General features: G+C 33.3%; 2 protein-coding genes across 3 annotated transcripts; one reads left to right on the top strand and one right to left on the bottom strand.

Moving 5' to 3' along the window:
• Window positions 1-686: 686 nt before the first annotated feature.
• On the bottom strand, window positions 687-11762 carry LOC106062414 (peroxisomal membrane protein PEX13-like). 2 transcript variants are annotated; one of them, XM_013220680.2, is made up of 6 exons: window positions 11628-11762; window positions 7827-8172; window positions 4868-5028; window positions 4563-4762; window positions 4008-4133; window positions 687-1598 (listed from the first exon to the last, which is right to left on the bottom strand). In XM_013220680.2, exons 1-6 carry the CDS (start codon window positions 11708-11710, stop codon window positions 1264-1266), a joined length of 1251 nt encoding a protein of 416 aa, XP_013076134.2. In that variant the 5' UTR covers window positions 11711-11762; the 3' UTR covers window positions 687-1263. The 2 variants fall into 2 exon arrangements, with proteins under 2 accessions (XP_013076134.2, XP_013076132.2); XM_013220678.2 differs by having other exon boundaries at window positions 7827-8175; window positions 11628-11752.
• Window positions 11742-25431, top strand: LOC106062416 (trifunctional enzyme subunit beta, mitochondrial-like). The gene is made up of 15 exons (XM_056028656.1): window positions 11742-11870; window positions 12024-12138; window positions 15016-15069; window positions 15524-15656; window positions 16381-16412; window positions 17109-17176; window positions 17774-17861; window positions 18441-18724; window positions 19115-19202; window positions 19592-19716; window positions 20557-20684; window positions 21579-21666; window positions 22960-23034; window positions 23737-23901; window positions 25288-25431. The coding sequence occupies exons 2-15, from the start codon at window positions 12096-12098 to the stop codon at window positions 25321-25323; spliced, it is 1407 nt and encodes a 468-aa protein (XP_055884631.1). The 5' UTR covers window positions 11742-11870; window positions 12024-12095; the 3' UTR covers window positions 25324-25431.
• Window positions 25432-26264: the final 833 nt, after the last annotated feature.

Raw genomic sequence — 26264 nt, forward strand, 5'->3', positions numbered from 1 at the left:
AACCAAAATATGTATTGCTGTATATTCTTGTAACATTTATTTTAAATTACAAGCTCAGGGGTGTAATCTTAAATTTACCTTATTAGTTGTAAGCAATATATGAGGTATCATTTGTTTGCATTTAAGTAATCATGTCTAATTTTAAATTCAAGATATTGTGTTTCTAGCCAGGGAAACTTGCCACAATCATATAAATGAAGGGAATATAGTGTATCATGATTCATCATGTTGGCTATGAACTAATTAAACTACTGCATTTCTATGGTTAAATTTTGAAAAAAAAAAAACAACTGCCTGCTCTGGAATAATTAAATGTTTATTACCGGTATCAGTATCATGTCTGCTTCTTATAAGTTATTAATTAATATGTAAAGGTATTCCTTCTAAAACTTTAATGGGCTCAACATGGCCTAAATTGTGCAGATGTACAAAAAAAAAACAACAAAATATCAAATACCAAAAACTTTAGCCTCTGTCTTAACCAATGGCGTAGCTAGGAATTTGCCATCATTTGGGGGCCCCTGGATTTTGCATAATAATTAATGTAAAAAAAAACTTTGAACACTTATTTGGGGACCCAGAGAGATTCTCAAATATTCTCTCTTCCCCCTCCCCAATACATATAAATTTTGATGGATTTTATTGTCATGTCAGTTACCAACACTGTAAAAAAAAATTACTCATAGTTATACTTTTCTTAAAGATGTTTTATTTGACAATAAATCATGAGTTCATACAAGACATCTTTCATTACATCAATAAACAATCTTCTTGTCTTTTACTTAGTCAATTCAAAGATTTCTTTTTATTTCTGTATAATAGAGGAAACAAAAAAGGTCAGAATACAAGGTGGCACATTTCTGGGAATATTTATCATTTTCACTGATGGATGCGAGATTGCTGGCTATAGAATCCAATCTGAATTTCACACAATTTTCATTTTTAGCTTTGATGAACACAAGTACAATTATGCTTTCAGGAAGACCTGTGCAATTTAGAGATGATCTGACATGTTAACATGAGTTTACATTTGTTTAACTTAAAACAGCAGAGCATTCACTAAATACACTTGCATAGATTCAGCCCAAAGCACCGATCCAGGAATGCAAATAGTTCCCAAACAAAACATATTAATAAGTTGCTGAAGGTGAATGTCATCAAGCAAATAAATTTCCTGCTGTTTTTTATTTCACCAGAAAATCGTACACAATTCAAAAAGTTCAAATAGTATCACAGTTTGCCATAACACTGAAACTCAAATGCTCACTTGTCAACGTCATTAAGTATATCAGCAGCTGACTTGCTACTATTGTCTTTTAGTAGACCTGTTTTAGTGTCTTCGCAAAATGCAGAGTCAAGCTGTGATTCATCTAAATTTGAAACTTGTGATTGCGTTGAATCAAAGACTTGCTGCAACTGTGACTCTGGGCTAAGTGTACTTCTATCTGTTGAAACGGATGATGGCTGATTTGGTGTTTCAGTAGAATGTTTTGTGCCGCTTTTCTTTCCAAGAATGCTGACATAGTTAGCTGGAATCATTCCAGTTTTCTGTCCATCAACGCATGCTAGGAGCCAACCACGAACTTGAGGTTGTAATTCTGAAAAAAGTTTAATAATAAATAGATATGGTACCAAATTTTTACTCAATAAATAAGGATCATATGAACTCTGGAAATACAAAAAAAAAACAAGTTTGATCCAGTCTCTTCTAGCTACAGAGGTAATCCTCATAAAATAATTCATCTAATTTATCAGAAACTGTGTATAGGAAATTTTACTGGAGGTTTAGTATCAATAATTAAAAAAAAAAGTTAAAATAAAAGGCAAATTTTTTTAATGTTAGTTAAAGCTTTAGTCTTCAGGGTCAGAAGTTAAATAATTATAACCCAGGAGCAAGTTATGTAAACTTAATCTCTAATGAGGATGTCATACTGCCAGCAGAACCACAACCCCCCCCCCCCCCCAAAGAATGCAATCTTCCACTATGAGAATATAAAGTGTCACCTCACATGGGTGACCCATCTACAAACAGATGTGATTAAATGATCATCTAGCTGATGAGGGCCTTCAGACATAAAGGGTCAGCGAAGAGCCAATCCTTCAGCCAGGCCATGGGATAAAATCTATTCCTGGGTCAAAGGTTCATAAAAGAGATTTGTTTATTCCGAACCTTTTGGACATCTCAACGAGTGTATGGACTCAATGAGTTTAAAATCCAAGCCTTAAATATCTTATAAATTACAGATGCTCCTTCACAGATAATTACATATATGTTATGAAGTATGTGTGCTTGTTTCTGATATAACTACAAGTAAAAATAAGCGACAATTTGATAGTATTGGCTGAATAGATTCTGATGTAACCCTAAGGAAGTCTGTAGTAGAATTTATAAATAGAAGTGGGAAGAGACAAGTGTAAGACAAATGATAGAAAGGCTTGTGACTTGTATTTTGTTTAAGTTGTTTAAGATATCATTCATTTGTGTTTCTACATACATTGAAAGTGCAGTGGCTGAGTGGTAAAGAGCTTGGCTTCTGAACCAAAGGGTCCCTTTTTGAATCTTGGTGAAGACTGTATTTTTAATTACAGGATCTTTAGGGCGCCTCCAAGTCCACCCAGCTCTAATGTGTTCCTGACATTAGTTGGAGAAAAATAAAGGTGGTTGGTCATTGTGCTGGCCACATGACACCCTCATTAACTGGGTCACAGAAACAGATGACCTTTACACATCATCTGCCCCATAGATCACAAGGTCTGAAAGGAGGGTACTTTACTTTTTTTTTTACAACATACATCTGCTGCTTGCCAGAAGTTTGGCTTAAATATTAGTCAAAGTAAGACAGAACACACATACTGCACCTCATGTAACCATTAATGGCCAACCACTGGAAATTGTTGACCATTTTTGCTATCTTGGCTCCATCACATCCAACGATAAAGACATTAACAAGAGGATAGCCAAGGCAATAGGCACCATGTCAAGGTTCCAGAAAAGAGTGTGGGACAATACCTTGCTGACCAACAATATCAAAGCCTTAGTCTACCGGACCTGTGTGAAGATCACTCTGCTATACGGAAATGAAACATGGTCAACCAACTCATGGCAGGGAAAAAACTAAATATCTTCCACCTCGGATGCTTAAGGAGATCTTTAAAATAAGGTGGCAAGATAAAATTACCAATGAGGAAGTGCTGCAAAGAGCAGGGTGCAAGGACATCCGATCTGTTATCAGCAGCAGACGCCTTGGCTAGTTTGGTCTTGTTCACAGAATACCACAACTTCCACAAGAAATCTGTATGGTGATCTAACAGAAGGCAGAGGAGCCACTGGTCGTCCACTTTTAAGGTATAATGATGTATACCTATGCGACATAAAGTTCTTCAAAATCGACACTAACAGTTGGGAAAAAGTGGCACTGGTTAGATCAACATGGAGAGTGAGCATAAAGGAAGGGTCTCGGATTGCAGATGCCATACACAACAATAGTAGAAAGAAGGGTGAAAGTGCAACAGCCCCGGGTGATTACAGATGGCCAACAGCAGATGAGTATCAAGGATTGGCCTCTTAAGTCACACGAGATGTTGCAAAGGGAATAAAGATTGTCTCTTGAGACAAAAAATGCCACAGACATACATCTACAATGATGTTGAAAGCTGTTAAACAGATGTCATGTTTATTTTGTTTACAAAGAAGTTAGTTCAAGTTTTATTTCAGTTTGGTATTAAGAGAGTAATATGCCTACAATGATGGAGCTACAACCAAATAACCAAGTATCAGCAGTCCTATATATATCCATGTTTTAGCTGTGCATGTTAATTAGACTTAAAGTTACTCTTTTTTCCTTGGCCGATTCAGGATTCTTAGAGCTTTCTTCTGTTATCCAAGATATTTCACCACTCAGCCACATTTTGATTTGCCAACGGATACAATTTTACAAGATGGTGACGACTTTTTCTCTCCTTAAAATCAAGGCCTAATTTAAATGCATACATTTGAGATAATGTACCTTTAGGAGCAACAATAATGTTTTGTCCAGCACTAAATGAGAGTTCTTCAGAGTTTTGTCCTTGAAAACTATAGTTTGCCCTAGCAACAAAATGGTCATCTTCTCCACTGGACCAGCTAGCTTGAGCTAAAAAAAAATAAAAAAATGTCAGACTGAAAGATTTACTTAAAATTTAGACCCCCACCCAATATATATATTATAGAAAATATATATAGAGAGAAAAAAAAAAAGAGAAAAAACGCGAGAGAAAAAAAAGAGAACAAACACGTAAGATACTAGATTAGTACTTATTAGTACCAGAAACACAATAATCACCCCCAAGGTATAGCAAAATTAACCCATTTAAACACACATTTTCCTTCTGTGATAAAGTCAATGTTTATTGTAACTACAGTAGTGGTAGTCTTACATAAAATTGTGAGGGCCTACAGCTATCTGAATACCTGTATTCCTAAAATTTAACACAACATGTTACCTAGCATGAAAAAGCTTTACCCATATAATATTTAAAAAAAAAAAATTGTTAACAAACAATAATAATAAAAAAAGAAATACCACTTTCACTTGAAAAAGCAGAGATCAGTTTCCAAATCAAATAAGGTCCTCCCATAATGATTCCAAAAAACAGAAGAATGGGCCATGAGCTTTTTCCAGATCCACCAGCCTGAGATAATTTAGCAGCTTCAGCAGAAGCTAACTTCCATAGCTTATCAGCCTCCCCTTTAGGACGCAACCGAAGAATTTCTAACAGTTTTCTGAACAAGAATCAAAACATGAGAAAAAAATAATTTTATAGTTACTGTTCTAGAACAGATGTAAAAACTGACATAAAAAAAAACCTGACAAATAAATGGACAAACCTGAAGAAATATCTCAGTGTTCTGATAAAAGCAAGAGCAGAGAAAACTTGTATCAGTTGAGATTTCAGTCGGGTGAAATTATCAGCGACCCCAATGACAGCCCTAAAAGAATTGTACACAGCTTGAAATGTTGAGTCCAACATCATCCCAACAGAATTCACCTTAAAGAAACAAAAAAAAATCAATGAAATGGGATGACGGTGCAATACACAAATGTTTTAAAGTGTGGAATGATGGAACACTTTGGACAAAAGTTTATAAAGAGTGTGAGACTGAGACCATGATAAACATTATATGGTACCGATAATATTCACTTTACAGATTGGTATCGAGACCAATAAAATCTAGGGTTTACGTTCTCTTATTTATTATGTGTGTTTGTTCAAAAATATACAGGTGTTTATTGTGTTGCATTTCCTTTTAATCAATTATTCATTTGAACATTTATAAATTAATGGTACACAGCTACATTTTAAGGTTCTTCAAATTGAATAATAATCAGGAGTGTTACACACACATGTGTACAAGATAAGAATTTTATTGGACCAAACAAGTGGCGTAGCTAGCCGTTTAATTAATTAATATCCAATGTTCTTTCTTAAATTAAATGTAAGCTGCTAACCAGGCTGAATCAAGTTTACTAGATTTCTTTAAATCTCTGAAGGCAACGCACTTTTACACACTTACGCACATTTTGTTACTCCATTGTTCAGTATGCTGGTTTCATCTAGATCTAGAGATTATGATATAAATGCCTTAGACTCTAAAATAGCAGAATCTGGCACTTAATGGGCATCGCGAACAAGTTGAAGAAGAATGACAAAGACAAAATCTAGGTCATGTCACACAAATCGAACCTATTGTAATATTGGGTGATAATGAGCCAAATATTTTAGATTTTTTAAGCAGTTCACCTGACATCACAAAACTGGATTAATTTTTCCAAATGTTGAGGATACATTGTCATGGATAATGATGGGTACAAATTCTGTAGTCTTTCATTGACATCATCTTAATTCATTATCTGCTCGAACCATTCTCTGAGTTTGGCTGGAATTCAGGTTATTCAATAATATTTTTCGGTACACTGGACTGTTTACACACCTTTTTATCGACATCAGCACACACTGCTAGGACGTCCTCAGCAAAATAACTGAAACTAGTTTTAAGTGCTTGGTTTAAACGCGCTGGAGTGCCAGAGGAGAAGTTGTGAATACATTTTCAAAAATTATAGAAACTCTAGGAGACATTGACTAGAACAGATGAAAACTCTTCTACTAGGTCTGAAGCAGACAGATTTTTAGTTGCTATGCAGTCTTCCTTTTTCACATGCCTTGGGAATTCGGCCCCTGTATTAACAAGAGATTATCAATTCGAAACTGCGCACTAAAACGGAAAAGATTAAAAACATTTTTAACTAGGCAACTAGTCAGAATAACATCGCTGAAGCCAGAATGCATGTGCTCAGATTTTGTGATTAGCGCAGAACTTCAAAGACATGTTAGCCACAAGATGCCAGGCAAAAAAGGGGAAGATTCTGTATTAACACACAAGAAAGAGCCAAGGATGGAAATGTATTCTTCCCTGGAGGTTTCTTCTTCTTCTTCGTGATAGTTCAAGAAATAATAAACTGATAAATATACATTATGTCTGAAAAAAACCCTAACCCATTTCGCTGTTTTATCTTTTTCTTTTTAGGAGTTGGGGGGGGGGGGGTGGGGGCATCAAGAGGAGCTGTTGCACTGGTCATCATATACCCTAGTTACGCCACTGGACCAAACAAATGGAAATTCAGTTTGGCTACCATGGCCTAACTCTGTGTTGCTACTCCTAAAAATAACAATAGAGATGCAAACACAAAAAAAAACAACATTCACAAACGTAACATATGCACAAACACCCACATGACCAGCACTATAAGAACTATGTAATTGTGGGATGAAGAAGTTTTTAAATCTTTCTGTTTCAGCCTTAATGGTGAGGAGCAGACCACTTTGTCCAGATCTGATGTACTGTAACTATGGTTAAAGGAATGGGTGAAAATTGTCTTTAAGAATTTTGAGTGTTTTGGAAAGGCATCTTTCATGCTTTTCATGAGATGGTATCCATGTTTGAGTGATATATGATGCTTATTTAATTAGTCTATTTAGTCAATGTCTTTGTGCCAGTGAAAGGTTCCTATACCAATTTTGCAAAGGTAATCAGACTACTAATGGTTGCTGTATACATTTTTTAAAATTGTTTTGTCAATTTTAAATTTTGCTAGGTTCCTGAGAAAGAAAAGTGGTTGATGCATTTCGGTATAAAGATTTTGGCAGTGTTCCCAGCATTTTATCTTGTTGTTGATGGCTGAACCTAGGTATTTATATTTTTGCACTTGGTCTACGGTTTGGTTGTTGATCTGAATTCCTAATATCAACAATCATTTACTAGAAAGTCATCTATACACCATCTGTAAAAGGTGTCAACTGTCGAAGGATATAAACTTTCATTAACTAGGACTAGGCTGATGGTGGCAAATTCGATGGGATTAAAATGTCATTAATGTAGATAGTATATACAGTACTGGTGAAAGAACGCACCCCTGCTGTTCTCTAGCGCAAAGGCATTCGCTTTAAAAAATTTTATCAGAAAGTTTAAAACCCACACTTACATATGTTTACTAATATTCAAATCAGATACTATACCTTTTTTATAATGAGATGTGGTTGGATGGTGTTAAAAGCGGGTGAAAAATCAAGGAATAATATACTAGCAAAGTGTTTTTGAGTACATCATGATGACAATACAGACAATCCAACATTAAAAGTATTGCATCTTAACAGGTTGTACGCAAACTGGTGCAAAATTTATACAACATATGAATTTAAAAAAAAATTCTAAAGTAAATGCTATAAATATTGTCTACCAGTAAAGTGTTTGCAAAATTATAGGAGCAGTTACATTAGTAGTTACTTACGGCATAAACTATACTTTCGATAGATTCAAATGCCGGCCGTGAACTCTCTTCTGCATGCTGAGCAAATCCACTTCTTACATCTCCCATTCGATTGGATGAAAAGTTTGAATAAGGGCTAGAATACAAGTTGCCATAACCCCCATATCCAAAAGGGCTGGAGTAATTGCCATAACCACCATAGCTGCTGTATCCTCCCCCATAGCCTATACTAGGACCTCCTAATCTACTGTTGAAAGTTGGTTGTTGACTTGGTCTAGGAGGCACTGGCGGTGGTGAGGTCATTGAGGGATTGGCAGAAGGTGGAATTCCCATTGTCGCTGTTAGCCGATCTTGGGATCCAGGCACACTGCTTTAGATAAACAACATATAAAAATACATCCTATTATCATCATATAATATTAATAACCATCAATGTTAAATGTATGTATTGTTACTATTCTCTCTTCTCCATATCAGGCCTTCTGTAAACAATAAAAGACATCTAACTTGACAACAAGAGTTCCAAATAATGTCTATATGTAGTACTTTAATGAGTAAATAAATAAATAACAGTAAATATGACAAAATAGACAACGCAATAAACTGACTACACTGTATATCACTGTCTATCTCATCTTGGACTCGTACTGCTTCACTCGAGGACTCACTCCACCCAGACCGACTTCAAGGCAGACTAACAGCCCCGGTCTCCTCACTATCTGTACTGAACTGCCATAAACACTCTGTTTCTGGTCCATGAAGGCTCTCGACCTGATCACATGACCATAACACAGGTTATATTTGCGTGTACTATTAGTACTGTCCATTGACAACCGCTGACCTGTGTCATTTGCCTGAGTCATGTGTCAGTAGGTCACACGCACATTAAAAGTATCGCCCCGCCAATACAGTTACAACAGTATAATAAATCTATTGACAGTATAGTGTAATCTTATCTTATTAATATTATGTCTCATCTTATATAGATCTATATGAATTGTATAGTAATTATATAATAATAGATATCTAGAATCTAGATTATTCTAGATGTCCCTTCAAAACACTCACTACTACACTCAATGGATGATAGAGGTAGATCTAGAAATTAGGGGTGCACCGGATAGTACTTTTTGATATCCGGCCGGAGCCGGATATAACCGGATAGTACAATTAGATATTCGGCCGGAGCCGGATACCTACATGACTCAAACAGCTCGTTTTACTGAAGTTTTTGCCAATCTTCTATATAACATACCTATATTCATATTATTTTGTTATTTACTTTCTTACTTTAAACTCTATCACTGATTGATAAATTAAAATGAACAGCATTTTTTTTTTTGACTTGGGGTCACCTGTCAATCAATGAACTCAATGTGATGGGCTAAACAAATAAAAGGGGAAGGGAGTTGTTCATCTAGAAATATACCTGGTTACATTAGAGGTGTGGCTCTTGTAGTCCAGCCCCCCCCCCCCCCTAATAAAGATTAACTACTAAGTAAACAAACTCAGTTCCCTCGAAAGGTGTGACCACTAGAGAGTGTCAATACGCTGACATTAAACCTACGTCCATCGTATCTGACTTGGGGTCACCTGTCAATCAATGAACTCAATGTGATGGGCTAAACAAATAAAAGGGGAAGGGAGTTGTTCATCTAGAAATATACCTGGTTACATAAGAGGTGTGGCTCTTGTAGTCCAGCCCCCCCCTAATAAAGATTAACTACTAAGTAAACAAACTCAGTTCCCTCGAAAGGTGTGACCACTAGAGAGTGTCAATACGCTGACATTAAACCTACGTCCATCGTATTTAACTTGTGGTTACCCACACATAAAAAACTCAATGTGATGGACTAAACAAATAAAAGGGGGTGGGAGTTGTTCATCTCTACCTCTGGAGATATACCCGCACAGCTAGACAGACGTCTGGTCAGCATGACGTAGTCAAGGAATGTAGCATTTTAACATGTTAACTCAAAGGTCAAGACAAATTGAAAAAAGTGCCAGCCATTGCTGCTCTGTATGTAAAGCGCATTTATGATGTAAAGTTTCATCTCTATTTATATTAAGTTATTAACACGCCTTGTCTTTATAATAAACGATGTTTGGTGCATATTTTATAATGGCTCTATTTTTAAGCACATTATTTTGTTTTCATATAAACATTAATACATTCTATAACAGACAGTAATGGAACGAGGTCCACTTTATGCATATTAAATTATGTACTTTTTACTATCCGGTTTACTATCCGGTAGTGATATCCGACCGGAGCCGAATAGCACCGGATAGTAAAAAATGCCGGATATTCGGCAGAAGCCGGAGCCGGAGGGACTATCCGGTGCACCCCTACTAGAAATAAATTTAATTCTAATCTAGAGTGACTAGATCTAGTCAATGTAGATATTGAAACTCGAGATCTACTCATCTCTACTCTAGTATTATTATTAGAATCTAGATCTAGATGGTTTTTCAAATTTGAGTTATTGACATATTTAAATTCTGCATAAAAAGTTGTAATAATAAACATTTTACCATTTTTGTTATTTAAATGCTTAGAAACATTTATATTTAATAAATTAGTAAGTAAATTCTTGACATATAAAAAAAAAAACGGGGTTCTTTGAGATTTTAGTTTTAGCTCAATCAAATGTCACTTCCCTAAACAATACTGAAAGAGAAACTATGTTTAACCAATGGTATCGCTTCATTCTTACAGTAGCTGTTAGGCTTAGTGACGGCCTAGTCCATGCTATGGTACAGTTATACATAGATATATATATATATATATATATACAGAGAGAGAGAGAGATCTAAAAGCATTAGGATAACCAACTCGAGGTAAAAAGTAACATTTTCATCTAAGCCCCTCCTTGTCCTAAAAAGTAAATAGATGGTGTGTCTGACTGATTCTAATTTAACGAACTGGTCAGTGTAAAGCTAGTCTAGACTACGTGTGGTCGGTCGGTCATGACAAGACAACCAAGTGATAGTGTTTGTGTGTGTTGAGTGGTCAGGCGAGAAAATACACACTGCCATGGTTAGTCAAGCACGTAAATCTACTTTCAACACATATTTTTTTCTTTACTTACAAGATCTAGATCTAACTGCATAGACGAAGATATATAATTTCTTTTACGAGAATGTAAACTTTACTGTATGGTCTCCCGTTGTACAATAAGTCAATAGATTTAATTAATAGGTTAATGTGACGTCACATAGAAGCCCGGTGAAAATCTGGGTATCATTTTGGATGGGCAGGAAAATTACATCAGAAAAAAATCAATTACTAACCTAAGTTATTATTGCAAATTAAAAATAAAAGAATAATATATTCATTATCTGTAAATCAAAACACATATTATTATTATATAAAAATTTTTTCAAAATCGTCAGTTTCCCTTGCCTTTAGTAAATTAGTTTAAGTACTTTAACTATTTATAATTATTATTAAAAAAATAATTGAATTGATTGATTTTGATTGAATGGGATTGTGATGTGAATGAAATCATAAATCATATTATTCATATCAATGAATTGAATTCAATAAAGATTATGATTAAGTCTTAAGATATCAATTTAATCAATCATTTCATTTTATCTGATTTACGGTAGTTTAGTAATTATGATTATCATCATCATATCTATTATCAAGTATTATCAGAATCATTGACATGAATCATGACTGATTTAGTGATTATCAGATCTAGATAGAATTATTATATAATTATACTAGATCTAGAAGCATTGTCATTATTATAAATCATAAATGATTATAGCCTAATTATAGGTCTAGAAAAAACTAAACAAAAATACACGTACGCTGACATAGTATTCACAGGATAATGTGTTGTATTTTGATAATTTACTCCAGGTCTTTCCCAGGGTTTGAGGGGGGCAGACATTTTGTATAGATCTACCGGAAGTTCAGAACGTAAACACTCAAACAACCACAACAAATGCAGGCTTCTGTTGGTGGCACTGTGACTGTAGAATTTGACTCGATCTAGATCTATTTGACTAATTGATTTCTAGATCTAATAGTCTAATACTAGAATATTTTATGTAAGTCGTAGGCTTTACTTTACGAATAGTAATTTTATTACTATTGAAATTTAGAGGTAGATCTAATCTAAATCTAGTATTCTATAAGTTATAGTAGATGTTTTGTGTGTGTAAGGCTAAGGGCATTAACTCCATAATACATGCATGTCACAGGTCTACAGATTGTTTACTGGTCAGAGTTCAAATCATAGGCCAAAGCTCAGGTCGAAGTACAACATTTTGAAAATGGCAGCCCTAGTGCAGAGAAAAGTTTTGTCATCATACACATGTAAGTTAATGTTAATTATTAAACTTTTTAAAAACTTACATTAAAAAAAAATCGAATAACGGGTCATATTGATATTCATATTACTTTACTCATATGATGATCTTTAGAATTTGATTAGTAATTTACTGAGTCTGAGACTACTTAACTTTAACATTATTGATTATTAACTCATACATTAGAATTAGATCTATTGATTATCATTAAGTTTTACTAGAGATCTCAAATGTAGATCTCTCTACACTCTACAATTCTACATCACTTTTACCCTTGTCTTAGTCTTAGAGATTTTTATTAAATTTTAGATGTCAGCCTGACATTTTCCAATGAATAAAAAAAATTGTAATATAAGATCTATATTAACTGTATATTATTATAATATATATGATATATCTAGATCTATATATTACCTAATAATAAAGTGATATAGGCCGCATTATAGGTTTACAATGCTACCAAATTTATCTTTCTATGTTATATAGGAGCAAAGTTATGCCGTTTTATGTGTAGAAAAATGGACTATAGAAAATGTCAAAAAAACTGTGATAAAAAAATGAATTCTTGTCTTTATCTCATCGTAACTTTATAACCATATTAGATAGAAGCTTGAAATGTGGAACACATCTACCCCATTATATGATTTTTAATTTGAATGTTTCATCTCACATGCAGCTAACATTCATTCACACTCACAGATAATCCAATTATTTGTAAATTGACTTTAATCTTTTTTTTTAGAATGCCGTTTAGTAGAAACTTCCTCAGCTTTATAATATATATAAATATAATGTGAAATAACTCCTTGATAGCATTCTCTCCACTAGGTTTATCAAAGATGGCCATTAAACAATGCTTAAATCATTTTTGTACTTCATATTATCAATGAGAATTGCTAATGTCTGGCGCCGCATGTCGCTGCATCATGGCGTGACTTCATTTAACATCATTAAGATGAGCCCAAACTTGCCTTAATAAGCTGATTTTCTTTTATATTTTGAGTACCTAAGTATAGAAAAAGAAAGATTTCTAACTCTACTCTATAATAGAAATATTGATTTTAATACTATAGTCATAGATTGCTAAGGTAGTTATAATTTTTCCATTTACCCATTTAAAAAAATAGCCTAATTTGGCATCATTTATAACTGATGACAGCATACTAGGGTAAGTTTTTTTAATTTTGGAGGACAAAATGTCATTAAAAAATTATGAAGTAACAAACTTAAAGCATAAATCTAGATCTAAATACAATAAAAAAAAATACCAAGCTTGCTTAAAAATGATAGTAAATGCAAAATCATTCTTACCTATGACTTTACTGTACATTTTATAAATAAACATGACTTTCTTTTGTTGACAATGTGGTATCATTCAAAAGCTTAGGAATCCTACTTTAAGATTATCACAAGGGTTTTTAAAAAATGAAGCAAATGTGAAACAACAATCAATCAACTCACCATGGGTTTGAAAGTCTAGCCATGCTGTTTCAAAACTATATAGCAGCTAGTCTAGCAGTTTATAGGTCAGTAGAGTAAGGATGTCAAAGTACCTAGCTCTAGACTAGTAGACACTAGATCATAGTAGATCTACCACACTGACACTGTGTCTTGAGACAATCCACAGGGCAGCCAACAATTTTAAAATGGCAATAGTCTAATCTGTAATAGATGTGTAATCTGTAATCTATAATATACTATATAGATTTAAGATTGTATAGTCTCTCCTTTTATTTTGTTACTCCTCTCTCTGTGTATATATATATATATATATATATATATATATATATATATATATATATATACATCGCAAAGCGATTAGATCATGTCATCGTAATGAGATAAATGTGTAGGCATTAGCTATGGTCAGAATGATATTGCCCACACATTAGTTCCCCCCTCTCCATGCAGCTGATGTATCCAAAGGAACAGCAAGTACAAATACAGTTTGTGATCAGAGAGAGATATTCTTATTAATTCTTCTTTTTCCTTTTTTTTTTTTCCATTTTAAATTTATGGTATAAAGTGAAGAGACTCTTTGTCTGATAAGGTCATGACTAGAACTTAAGACTTAATCATTTCACAGGTTTGACATTACCATACTTGATCAAAGCTATTTTAATAAGCTAATTTAAATTTCCCCTTGGAGACATAATGTTTATATGGCAGATTGTTTATTAACAAGTTATTTTTTTTATGACCCATTTAAATACTTAGAATCGAAAGCAGAATATAATTGTAATTTTTGTGTGAATCTTGTCAATTTAAGACTTTAATTGTCTCCTATATATGTACTTGTATTAAGCTATTTTTGATAATGTGAACACAAAAATAATAATCAAAGTCATACAATATTATCTGTTAGACAAGTTCTTCAAAAAAGAAAACCAATGTTTATAAAGGCATTTAAAAACCCAGATAACCATTCTTTATCCCCCTACCCTTTTCCAACTGGTCCAGACAAGCAATAGGATCTTATTGCATAGGAAAGCTAAAAGCATGAAATTGGGCTAGACAAAACATTAGGTAAAAATATTTGTAATCACAAATTTTTTATTGTTTGTCTAGATCTATTACAAATTCAAATACATGACTGATCCAAACTAATTGATATAATATAAGCTTTTGATTTTTTTTTATTAAGTATTTTTTAGGTTTTTCTTGTTTTTTTTTTGTTTTTTTTAATTAAAATTTTTTTTTTTTTTTTTTGCGGGGGCACTCAAGTAAATATTTCAAGTAGAAATATCAGTGTACATCTTATTAAATTCAACCATGTGTTTCGAAACTTTGATCTAAATATCCTGTGCTGTGATACTTCCTATTCAACTTATAAATTATATAGTAATAATATTATACATATTTTTTAATGAATATTGTTTTACAGCTGGACTTCGCTATATCACCACAACATCTGCATACAATGCCTCCGTTCAAACAAGTAAGAAAAATATTATTTAAAATAATAGATTTTTGCACACAATACAAGCTATTAAAAAAACAACAGAAATTAAAAAAAAACAAAACACTATTTAATGAGGTTATTTGAATTGATACTTATTTTAGATACACATTCTTTTCAAATTCTTTTTTTTTTTTGTTGGTGTAAACTTTTTTCTTCACATTGACTGTACAAACCACTTCATCTATGCACTAAAGGCAACAATTTTGTATAGATAAGAATCCTAACGAAACCAAAAAAAAACCAACAACAAATGATAGAGAGGTGTCAATGGCAGACAAAATGTATTTAAAATAAAGAAAATATAATGTAGAGCATTTAAGTGGGCAAAATATTTTCTACAATATTTTGCTTTCATGCTAGCGATCAGTTACCTCTTTGACTATATTTAAAATATGCTTTAAAACATTTTCGTTGTTTTTTTTTCTTCTAGAGAGTAAAAAAACTCTTAGCAGGCCAAATGTCAAGAACATCGTCCTTGTTGAAGGTGTTAGGACTCCCTTTTTAATGTCTGGTACAACCTATAAAAATTTGATGCCTCATGATCTGGCCACCCATGCTATGAGGTGAGACAAGTATAATTTAGAAAGATAATAAAAATTTGAAGAGACATAATTTCCAGGCCAAAAAAGAGTAAACCAGAATGTCCTTTATTTTTTAAAATGTTTGTAAAATGTTTCCATGTTTCGGATGTTCCTTCAGAGTTGAAGATAATTTACTTCCTAGTCCAAACCTCCCGCAGGACGATAGGGGATGGGTATGGGCGATAAGTCCGAACGACAGTCCATTGCGCAAACCGTACGGCCAGTAATACTCTATGTCTAGCTCCTAGTCAAGACCAGTGTGGAAGTCTTTAGTTGTGTGCATTGTCACAGTATCCACCCCCCCACCTACTATTAAGTTTGACTTTGGCTTCTTTGAGCTTGACAAATAAAGGGCTGCAACCTTTTGTTTTAAAAATAATAATTTCCCTTTAGTTAAATTTTACATTGGCCTGTTTGCAGCTTTTTGTATGCTGACATTGATTTGGGATGATTTTTTTTTTCTGATTTGTATTAATTAAGCATGCCATTCTCTTGTTCTAGAGATAAGGGTCTTGGTCATCACAGACTGGGGGTTCCAGCACACTATCTAGCAGCAATTGTTTCTTTATCTGATATGTTAGCTCGTTGTTGCCCATTGAAGACCATACTTAATGTATTTATGTATAATCTGATTTATTTCAACATTGTGTTTGTATTTTCAACATTGTGTTTGTATTTTCAACATTTGTGTTTTTATTTGTTTCAGAGGATTAATTAAAAGAACCAATATACCATTAGGTAAGACTTGCTAATTTCATATGAATTTAAGAGCACCTTTAAATAACATTTTAATTAGATTACTAACAGCAAAGTGAAAAGGCTATAAAGCTTTAAAAGATACAATGATCAATTAGATTATTACTTTGCATGAGTGTAAAAAAATATTATTTTTATATAGCATCAATAGAAAAAAAAAAGACTTAGTGACTAACGATTGACCTAAAAAACTGGCAGTTTATGTATATATTTGGTGGAAAAAAAACAACTATCTAATTGACTACACAGTAAAAACTCTGGTTTGACCGTTTATGACTAAAAAAAATATATCCATCTTAAAATTAATTTTGATAACATCTTTTTTATTTTGAATACAACTTCAGCAAGAATTACCAACTCAACTAAAATCTTTCTTTGTATTCAGTAAAGAATTGAATATATGTCCTAATGTAGAAAGGCATTAGCTGCACTTTAAATAGAAGAACTTGATTGTGCAAAGCGCATTGGAACGTCTCCTTGCAGTAATAAAGCATTGCAAGAAATAAATAGAATGAGAAGTTATAGAGCACCATCAGCTTTAGAAAAGATGAATAGATTTTTAAAAATATATTTTTTTTATGTAAACTTGTTAACAAAGTAAAATATGCAAATATTTATTTTTTCATTCTATCTTGTTTAACTCATGCATTTCATTATTATGTTTATTTGTCACTACAGATGCTGTAGACTACATTGTGGTTGGCACAGTGATCCAGGAAGTGAAAACAAGTAATATAGCAAGAGAAGTAGGCATTGACTTTGTGCATTTCTTCTTTGCACTCATTCAAAATTTTTAACAAAAAAATAATGGGAGGGGTTTTAACAATCAATCGTTTCCTTCGTCCATTTCTGGATGCCAAGCTAGTAGTGAGTCTGTCATCAATTCATCTGTCCAAGTCTTAGGCTTAGAACTATTCAAGCCACTCTCCAAAAACTATGTCCTTGTCTAGGCTTTTCAAAATTTCAATTATAGTTCCTTTAGTTTTTCTTTGGATACATTTTTGTTTTTAAGTCACAGGATGTTTAACCCTGTGCACAACATGGGGAGGGGGTAGCCCCTTACAGATTTTGTTAATAAGGTACCTAAACCTTCATGGATCCATCCATTTCCTATAAAGTTACAAGTGTTCATTTTTGTCCAGCTTGATATGTTATTCTGTCTGTATTCAACATATATGAAAGTCACAACTCTTAACATCACATGAGGTAGCTTTAGTTGAAAGATTTTTTTTTTTTTAATTTTACTTTTAATGATCTTTCTGGCTTAAATTTTTATATTTTTTTTGCTTTTGTAACTGTTAGTGGTGATGCCCTGACATTGTTATATATTGTAATTATTTCAGGCAGCATTACAGGCTGGGTTTTCTGACAGGATTCCTGCCCACACTGTGACCCAAGCGTGCATCTCATCCAACCAGGCTATCACCACTGGTAACCACATTTGTTTATATAACTAACATAGCATGGCAACATTATGATGCAACAGTTTAACACTTGGCGTACAAATCTCATGATTGAATCTTAGTGACGGATACAATTTTAGCCATTTTTTGGGGGGTTAATAGAGCGTTACATGTTACACGTTTAAACCACTGGCTTTAAAAACAGTTTAACTTAAGGCCACTGTATTGTATTAATATGTTTATAACAGCCATCTGTTTCTCAAATCACTAAGTCAGGGAGGAAAATTTTAGCACTAGCCAAATGCAAGTAGGCCTTTACATAATACTCAGAAATGATCATCAGGGGAAATTTGTTTTCCATCTTTGGCACTTACAAAAACAGTGTAAATAGATCATTAATTACTTAGAATTTAAAGAATTATTTTCACACTAATTGGAATTCATTATTACTTTACATTTTGTTCTTTTTTTTTTCTAACATCCTAAAAGTCTAAAGCAACTCTTTAAGGGAAATACAACTGACATCAGCTTAATTATTGTTATTTTTTATGTGCCTGATTAAAAGAAAAAATAAATTTTATTATATATATTTCTTTAATTTTCTCAGGAATGGGTTTAATAGCTGCTGGACAGTGTGATACAGTCTTAGCTGGTGGTGTCGAGTTCATGTCTGACGTCCCAATCAGACATAGCCGCCAGATGAGAAAAATTCTGTTGGCGTCACAGAAAGCCAAAAGCTTGCCAGCAAAGCTCCAACTTCTGAGACAAGCCCTCCGGCCAGCTGTCTGGATTCCTGAACTTCCAGCAGTGGCAGAGTTCTCAACGAATGAAACTATGGGACATTCGGGTGATAGGTTAGCAGCAGCTTTCAATGTATCAAGGCAAGAACAGGTAACTGCACTAGAACTTTAGGCCCTTACTTCGGTATTTATTAAATTTAGTATCCCTTTTTTTTTTTTTTAGAATAAGGTGTTACTTTCTAGATGTTATCCTATACTCTTAAGCAAGCAATTCTTGTATGTATGATTGAAAATGACTCTAACAATTTTCTTTAAAATTCAAGGTATATGTATATATGAGTGGAAAAAAAAAAAATCTCAGCTCATTGATCACATAGGGAAAACTAAAGGTCGTCCATTATATAGGTTTAAAAATGTTATCGTAAATTAATTTAGCAGACCTGCCAGAGCACATACCACTCCACCAGGCTGTCAATTTTTCAATGAAAATACACTTAAGATGCATGTGGTTAATGAAATGCATTTTTTTTTTCCAAATTAGGATGCCTTTGCTATTCGATCACATGCTCTTGCACAAGAAGCCACAGACAAAAATCTTTTGATTGACAGATTAGATTATAAAGTACCAGGTTGGTGTTATATTTCACTCTTAAAAGGCTTATATTTCTATTATATTTCTATCAGGCTATAATTATGTTTGTATAAGTCTGGCTGACCTTGTCTGATTGACTTTCTTGTAATCTTTTTGAAAGTTCGTATGTTTCCATATTTTCTCACTTATAAATCTTTACGGAACATTCAGCAGTAGTGATTTCCAACATGACTGGCTTTTAATATTACAATATTTGAATTTTATCCAAATGTTATTATTACCTAGTACTCTCCCCTCCCACTCACAATAGCTTTTCTCCTATGTCATTTTAACGACAGATTCCTTTTTTAATTCAGTATCTAAAATCCTCATTGTGTTTCAATCTACTCGTCTTATTGATGATAGTTCTTCCTTATTTTGTTCAAGGTGTTGCAGAGACTGTAACTAAAGATAACGGCATCAGAGTGTCTACCATGGAGCAGCTGGGAAAACTAAAACCTGCATTTATCAAACCACACGGAACAGTTACAGCTGCCAATGCATCTTTCTTGGTGAGTTTTATTTTTTTTGTCCATCCAGTAGCTATTGTGTGAGGTATACATGGTGTGCACATTAAATATTCACATATCTATTAGCGATTTGTGTGTGTTTACAAAACTTTTTTTGATTTGGAGTGTATGTGAAATTGTATTCACTCCCATAACGAACCTATTTTATTCAAATGCAGAAATTAATCTCAGGTTGTGAGCAATCTTGACTTTATCCTTGCCAGGTCTTGTGTGCAGCCTTATTTTATTGCTCTCAGTTGTATCTTTTTGAATTAATCCTTTTTTCTTTCCAGTTTGCAAATGGCAAACATCAATGTGTCTTATAAAACTGTCACTATGTGCGTTATATCATCTCCATCTTAGGCACGACATGGCCTGAATGTGCCAAAAATCCAAAACTAAACTAAAACTAAACTTTTAGGCAAAAGGAAGGAGAGTTCACAGTTTTTGTATATTTGAATCCTATTATTAAATTCACATGAAATAGATGTATTATGATAAACTAGTATATAAAAAAACTTGACGAACCTTGACTTGCTATGTTATTTTCTTTTCCCCCAATTATTTTAAACTCACTTTGTGGTGTCACATTTTTTTTTAAAGCTGCTTCTAGCTGTACTCCGAAATAGGGGAGTAACTATAGTTGATGTTTTTACTGTAAACAAGAATTATGACTAGGTGCTTGAGTTTCCCTCATTGGCCTGTGAGACATTGGGTTACTATGCATAGCTCTTGACACTACAGTTGCTGTATTGTTTTGGGATAAACATAGAGCTACAATTAAAAGTTTACTTACTACAGTGCATTGTATTGAAAACAGTTCCTTTTCTTCTTCCTTTGTAGACTGATGGTGGATCAGCTTGTCTTATCATGTCAGAGGAAAAAGCTCTTCAAATGGGCTACAAGCCCAAGGCATACCTCAGAGACTTTCTCTATGTAGCTCAAGATCCTAAAGACCAGTTACTTCTTGGGTAAATGGAACCTTTTTATTACTGTTACCACTTTGTTTTGTTAATTTTGAGATGGCTATAAACTCATTAAGCAAGGATATTTTAGCCTCTGAATTAACACTGTCATACTTAATTCAGTAAAGTCTAAATATTAAATAGTCTAAAAATAATGATATTTTGTTTAATTTTACTGAAGACTTTCATGTAGAATGTTTAGTGTTCATGTTTGCCATTAGAATACATTGGTACTACTAATAAATGACAATGACTATTAACAGTCAAGGAAGGCAATATTCAATTGACACACTCTCAAAATGCATTTTTATGCTTATGGTCATCAAAAGACTTTTAATGGTACCAATATGTTTAAATCTTTAAAAGCTTGTATTAAGTATGAATGACTAGATAAACATATTGATATTCCTACAAACTAGAATAGTTTTTCTTCTGCTATTCTAACTTAAGTACCTTGCTACAGTAGATGACCTTAGTGTGTGAAAAGTAATGACTTATGTGCTTGTCAAAGCCAATGTATAATTGTAAAGTGCTTGTCAAGGCCAATATATAATTGTAAACAATTATCCATACAATAGCAGTGTGTCTAGATTAAGCCAATCCTTTCTGTCTAAATGTATCGACTGAAAAAAATAAACCTAATTTTAATGGGATAGAATTTAATAGAAACTAATATAAAGCATAACATTCCACATATACTTGCAGTCAAATTGTTTTTGGTTTTGTTTTACATAACCTACTTGTAGACTTACTGTAAAAGAAAGCAAATCATTTTGGCAATGTCTATTGTATCAATATTCTTACCATACAGTACACTATCATTACAAGACAAGTATTGTGACAATAACCATTGATTTTATGTAAACCTTTTTTTTTTTGTTTCTGTTGTTGTTGATACAGCCCAGCCTATGGCACACCAAGGGTATTGAAAAACGCTGGCCTAACTCTTCAGGACATTGATGTCTTTGAGTACCATGAAGCTTTTGCTGTAAGCAGATTTTCTAGTTCTTTTTGAAATCTATAAACTGACTTATGTTTTAACTAATTTCGATACACATTTTTCTTTTATTGAATGTAAAAGGTTTGGGGGGAAGTAGCAGAAATGTGCACAGTCTAAAAAAGTAAAGAACCGCTTTCAGACCTTGTGATCTAGAGGTAATCTGTTTCTGTGGCTGATAGTTAATGAGGGTGTCATGTGGCCAGCACAACGACCAATCACCTTTACTTTCCCCAACTAAAGTCAGGTACTCATTGGAGCTGGGTGGACTCCACAGTCTTCACAGAGATTTGAACCCTGGACCCAAAGTTCGGAATCCAAGCACTTAACCACTTGGTCACAATGCTTCAGTCTTAGTACAGTAAAAACTATTCTATAATTGTAATTTATAAGACTTGTAAAGTTAAAGTAAGAAATTTTTTTATACATTTTAAACCAGGTAAATTAAATAGTTAGAGAACAAAAATAGATCTGAATATTCTTGTGATATAGAACTAGAATAACTTATAACACAATTTCATCAGTACTGTAGTGAGAATGTGATCCTTATATAACAATATAATAAATGTTATAATAATAATAAATAATATAAATAAATAATAATGTAAATATATAAATAAATAAATGTTGTAACATAGAATAAAAACAAAACTGAAAGTGTTTTTTTCTTTCTCTACTTGTAAAAAATAGCAACAAAAAAAAAAAGCCACTAAACTATTAAGAAGAGACAAAGAATAAAAGAGTTGGAAGAGTTAGCCCAAGTAATACATTATAACTGTTTGACACTGTGTACTCTTAGACTATCTTAGGCTATTCGGTGCATTGGGAGGCAAGCTTTCTCCATAAAGATCTGTCACTGGCAATATCTGTTAATGTCCACTGCTCTGAGGACCTCCATGAAAGTGTGGCTCCAGGTTGTACAAGGATGTCCCTGTTTGTGCTTTCCTCATATTGGACTTCAGGTCATTCCGCCACCTGCTTTTCCTAAGCCTGGGTGAGAAAGGAGGGTTTGGTGTGAGGCTAGCTGACCCACCATGTAAAACCTCAATTGCTACTGAAACAGCAAACTTTAAACAAAGTTAACTTGAATAAAAAGAAACAAATAAAGACAGTACACATTTCCTGAAGAAAAAAACACACCAAAAACGCAATGAAAAGAATAACTATATTTTTTTTTTAGTATTTTATAAAAAGGCTAGATCTAATTGGATTTAGGTATCTGTTCCAATATATATTTTTTTCTGATGTACCGGTATCCATTTGTAATTTCTCTGTATTTTACAGGGACAACTGTTATCAAATTTTAAAGCAATGGACTCTGATAGCTTTGCAACCAAATATATGGGACTGCCATCCAAGGTAATTTAACTAACTGTTTTTATGTTATATTTCAAAGTCCATAGCAAAAGAAAAAAAATAACATCCTCTGTCATTACATTGATAACTACTGTTAATTGTGAAAAAAATCAATTATAATTCTACCTTTTGAATTCTAAATGAGGCTTGTGGTGGTTAAAGAGTCAATAGAAGAAGTAAAAACTTGATTGCCATCTATCTTCTGACACCAATTTTGAAAGTATTAGTAGTTTTTTCAATAACAAAAAAAAAAAAAAAAACTAATTGTTTTAACAATTTGAACATTATTTATTATTTACTTTCTCTCTTTTACTTATTATTCTAATTCTTTTCATAACTATATGATTTGTGTGTTTGTAAATGTTATAGATTAAAAATAAATTAATTATAGTAAATTAAATCTCTTCATTTGTTGCTTCATCATTTTGGGGGGGGGGGGGGTGCGCTGATTTGAAATTTATTATTCACTTTTATTTCTCTTGGTCAAAGAGACAAAAGCTAGCTCTTGTTCTCCTTGATTCCAGTTTATTATAGCCTCTTGGAAGATAGTTTTTACACATTGTGTTCAAACCAGCCAGTTTTCAGTGCTGCAAAGTATACATGCAACTTTTTGCTATTTTTCCAAGGATTTCTGATTGTATATATGTATTTTATATTCTATGATATATTATAATAATACATTGATTCAAACATGCTCCGTTTTAGCCTGGAGCACCACCCATGGAGAAGGTGAACCTGTGGGGAGGCTCCCTATCTCTTGGCCATCCTTTTGGGGCCACTGGAGTCCGCCTTGCTACCACAGCAGCAAATAGGTTGATTCACGAAGGCGGTCAGTATGCCTTGATAGCTGCCTGTGCAGCAGGAGGCCACGTAAGTTCATTTAGTGTTATCTGTAGTTGGTTTTTTGTGCTGCCTTTAGGCGCTCAGTAAACACAACTCTGCCCGAGTCGGGTGTCGAACCTCGAGCCCCCTTCTAGGTAGCCAAGCCAAGCCAAGTTCAAGCGTACTTGGCCTCTCGACCACGCTTCCCACTTTCATATAATATAACTTGACTTGAAATCGAATAAAGCACTGAAAAAATCCAAGAGTAGAATTTCAGAAAAACTTTACTCCATAAATTCAATAATAATAACTCATTAATTGAAATGAAAATTAAGAAACACAATGTATATAAAAAAAGCCAAATCAATAATATTAGATAGGGGTTGGTGGTGGCAGAGTGGTAAAGCTCTTATTTTCTGAGCCAAAGGTCTTGGGTTCGAATTCTAGTGAAGACTGGGCTTTTGTATTTATTCAAGGGGTTGGTGGTGGCAGAGTGGTAAAGCTCTTGTCTTTTGAGCCAAAGGTCTTGGGTTCGAATTCTAGTGAAGACTGGGCTTTTGAGTTCCAGGCATTTTAAGGAGCCCCTGAGTCCACCCTACTCTCATGTGTACCTGACTTGAAGAAAAGTCAAAGTGGTTGGTCGTTGTGACACCCTTGTTAACTGTGGGCCACAGAAACAGATGAGCATCACATCATCTGCACTATAGATTGTTAAGTTTTAAATGGAATCTGACCAAAAAAAAGATAGTATTAGAAAAGTAAATCAATTTCTTCTTTCTCAACTAATAGATTGTGTCCCTTTTATATTGTTTACCAATCCCAAACAAACAAACAAACCAATCCCATTACTCAGGAGATAGTTCCAATATGGAAATTCCCAATCTTTCTATTCATACTAGCTCATTTTAGAATTCACCTTCACCTATTCATTAGTCCGTTGGAAAACTGTTGGGGCACCACATGTGATCTGTTGATCCTCTCTTCCTCCCTTTCCCATGCCTTGAATCTCTTTCAATGACAGGCCGGTCCATTCTTTGATGTTGTCTTCCCATCGCTTTCTCTGTTTGCCTCTTCTTATTTTCCTTGAACTGTTCCCTGCAGGAATGTCTTTGTGCGCCCAAATATGGGACCTTGTGATATGGCCATTTATTGAAAGCAGGTCATTGTGGGGACAAATAAAGTAATAATTTTGTTTCCCATGAAGTGACAAGATCAAGTAGATTATTACCCTAAAAAAAATGTTTAAAATTTTTTTCTGTTTAATATCTATTCTATTTTAGTGTATGCCTTTGAGAATTGTGTATTTAACATCCATAACTCACCATTTTTTAAAGTGCAGGCCTTGAAAACATATTTCTTTATATTACTGCTTTTAAAAATTTATACAATTAAATAGTCTTATTCTCAAATAACAAATACATTTATTTATTTCAGGGCCATGCTATGATTATTGAACGCTATCCATCTTGAGAATTATGGAAGTAGTAATACTTTTACACAAATTTATTTATGACACAAAGTTCGGTACACTCTGAGAGTTGTATTCAAATAAACAATTTTTTGATTTCATTTTTTTTTTTAATTCTTTTTGTAATTTATTCATGACAGAAAAAATACAAAAGTCTTTTCATGAAAACATTTTATTTTTAAATGTAGTGCCATATTTCTGTATTTTTGTCTGTTTCACACTGTTACAGCCTGTTGTTTCATCAATGAAATATTTTATTTATTATGTCTTCAAGGCCATCTCATTACTTATGTGGGCATTGGAAATCCCAGCAAGGTTATCTAGGCTGCCATATTAAAAAAGTACCTTTTGTATGAAAATTGTCTGCTTCTAGTTTCTTTTTAAATAGCTCATATTCATGTTGAAAAAGCTTTGTCAAGAAAGATTAAAACTAAAAACATATACATTAGCACACAAAAATGTTCAGTAATTGTGAACATTGAATATAGGAAAAAGTTAACTATGGACTTCAGGTTTTGAACTTTGCCATTACCTTAATTGTTGGTTGCATAGCATTGACCTTTCATCCTTAGCCTTGAATTTATTTTCATGATAGTTTTTTTAGTTTAATTTTGCACATGCTCCTGTTCCGTAGTAGAGTGATAATCTTGTTAGGTGTTGTGTTTTTTTCCACATAGATTTATTTATTTGAAACCTAATGGGCTAGAGTTGATAAAAGTTTATATTTTTCGAGCCTCTTTTGCTTGGTATTTTTAGTTCCTAGTACAATAAATAAAGATTAGTCCATGAATGTCCAATCTATGATTATATATATATATATTTTTTTTTACAAATGTGATAAAAAAACATAACAAGGTCCATTCACTTAATGGTGCGACTGTTGCTTTTGTCTGAGAGTGTAAGTTAAGCCTTGAGTTCTTGTGCATGGTGATGGCCTAGACAT

The sequence above is a fragment of the Biomphalaria glabrata genome, chromosome 5 (assembly GCF_947242115.1).
Source record: "Biomphalaria glabrata chromosome 5, xgBioGlab47.1, whole genome shotgun sequence".
Classification (NCBI taxonomy): domain Eukaryota; kingdom Metazoa; phylum Mollusca; class Gastropoda; family Planorbidae; genus Biomphalaria; species Biomphalaria glabrata.

Bases quoted from the DNA above. Each gene is read 5' to 3' on its own strand.
- LOC106062414 (XM_013220678.2), bottom strand. From the start codon at position 11,710: ATGTCTGCCCCCCTCAAACCCTGGGAAAGACCTGGAGTAAATTATCAA. The intron at 8,176-11,627 runs GTACGTGTATTT...GTTTATCTAAAG, and splicing joins CCTGTGAATACTATGTCAGC to CAGTGTGCCTGGATCCCAAG. The intron at 5,029-7,826 runs GTAAGTAACTAC...TGTTTCTTTAAG, and splicing joins TCGAAAGTATAGTTTATGCC to GTGAATTCTGTTGGGATGAT.
- LOC106062416 (XM_056028656.1), top strand. From the start codon at position 12,096: ATGGCAGCCCTAGTGCAGAGAAAAGTTTTGTCATCATACACAT. The intron at 19,203-19,591 runs GTTGGTGTTATA...ATTTTGTTCAAG, and splicing joins ATTAGATTATAAAGTACCAG to GTGTTGCAGAGACTGTAACT. The intron at 19,717-20,556 runs GTGAGTTTTATT...CTTCCTTTGTAG, and splicing joins CTGCCAATGCATCTTTCTTG to ACTGATGGTGGATCAGCTTG.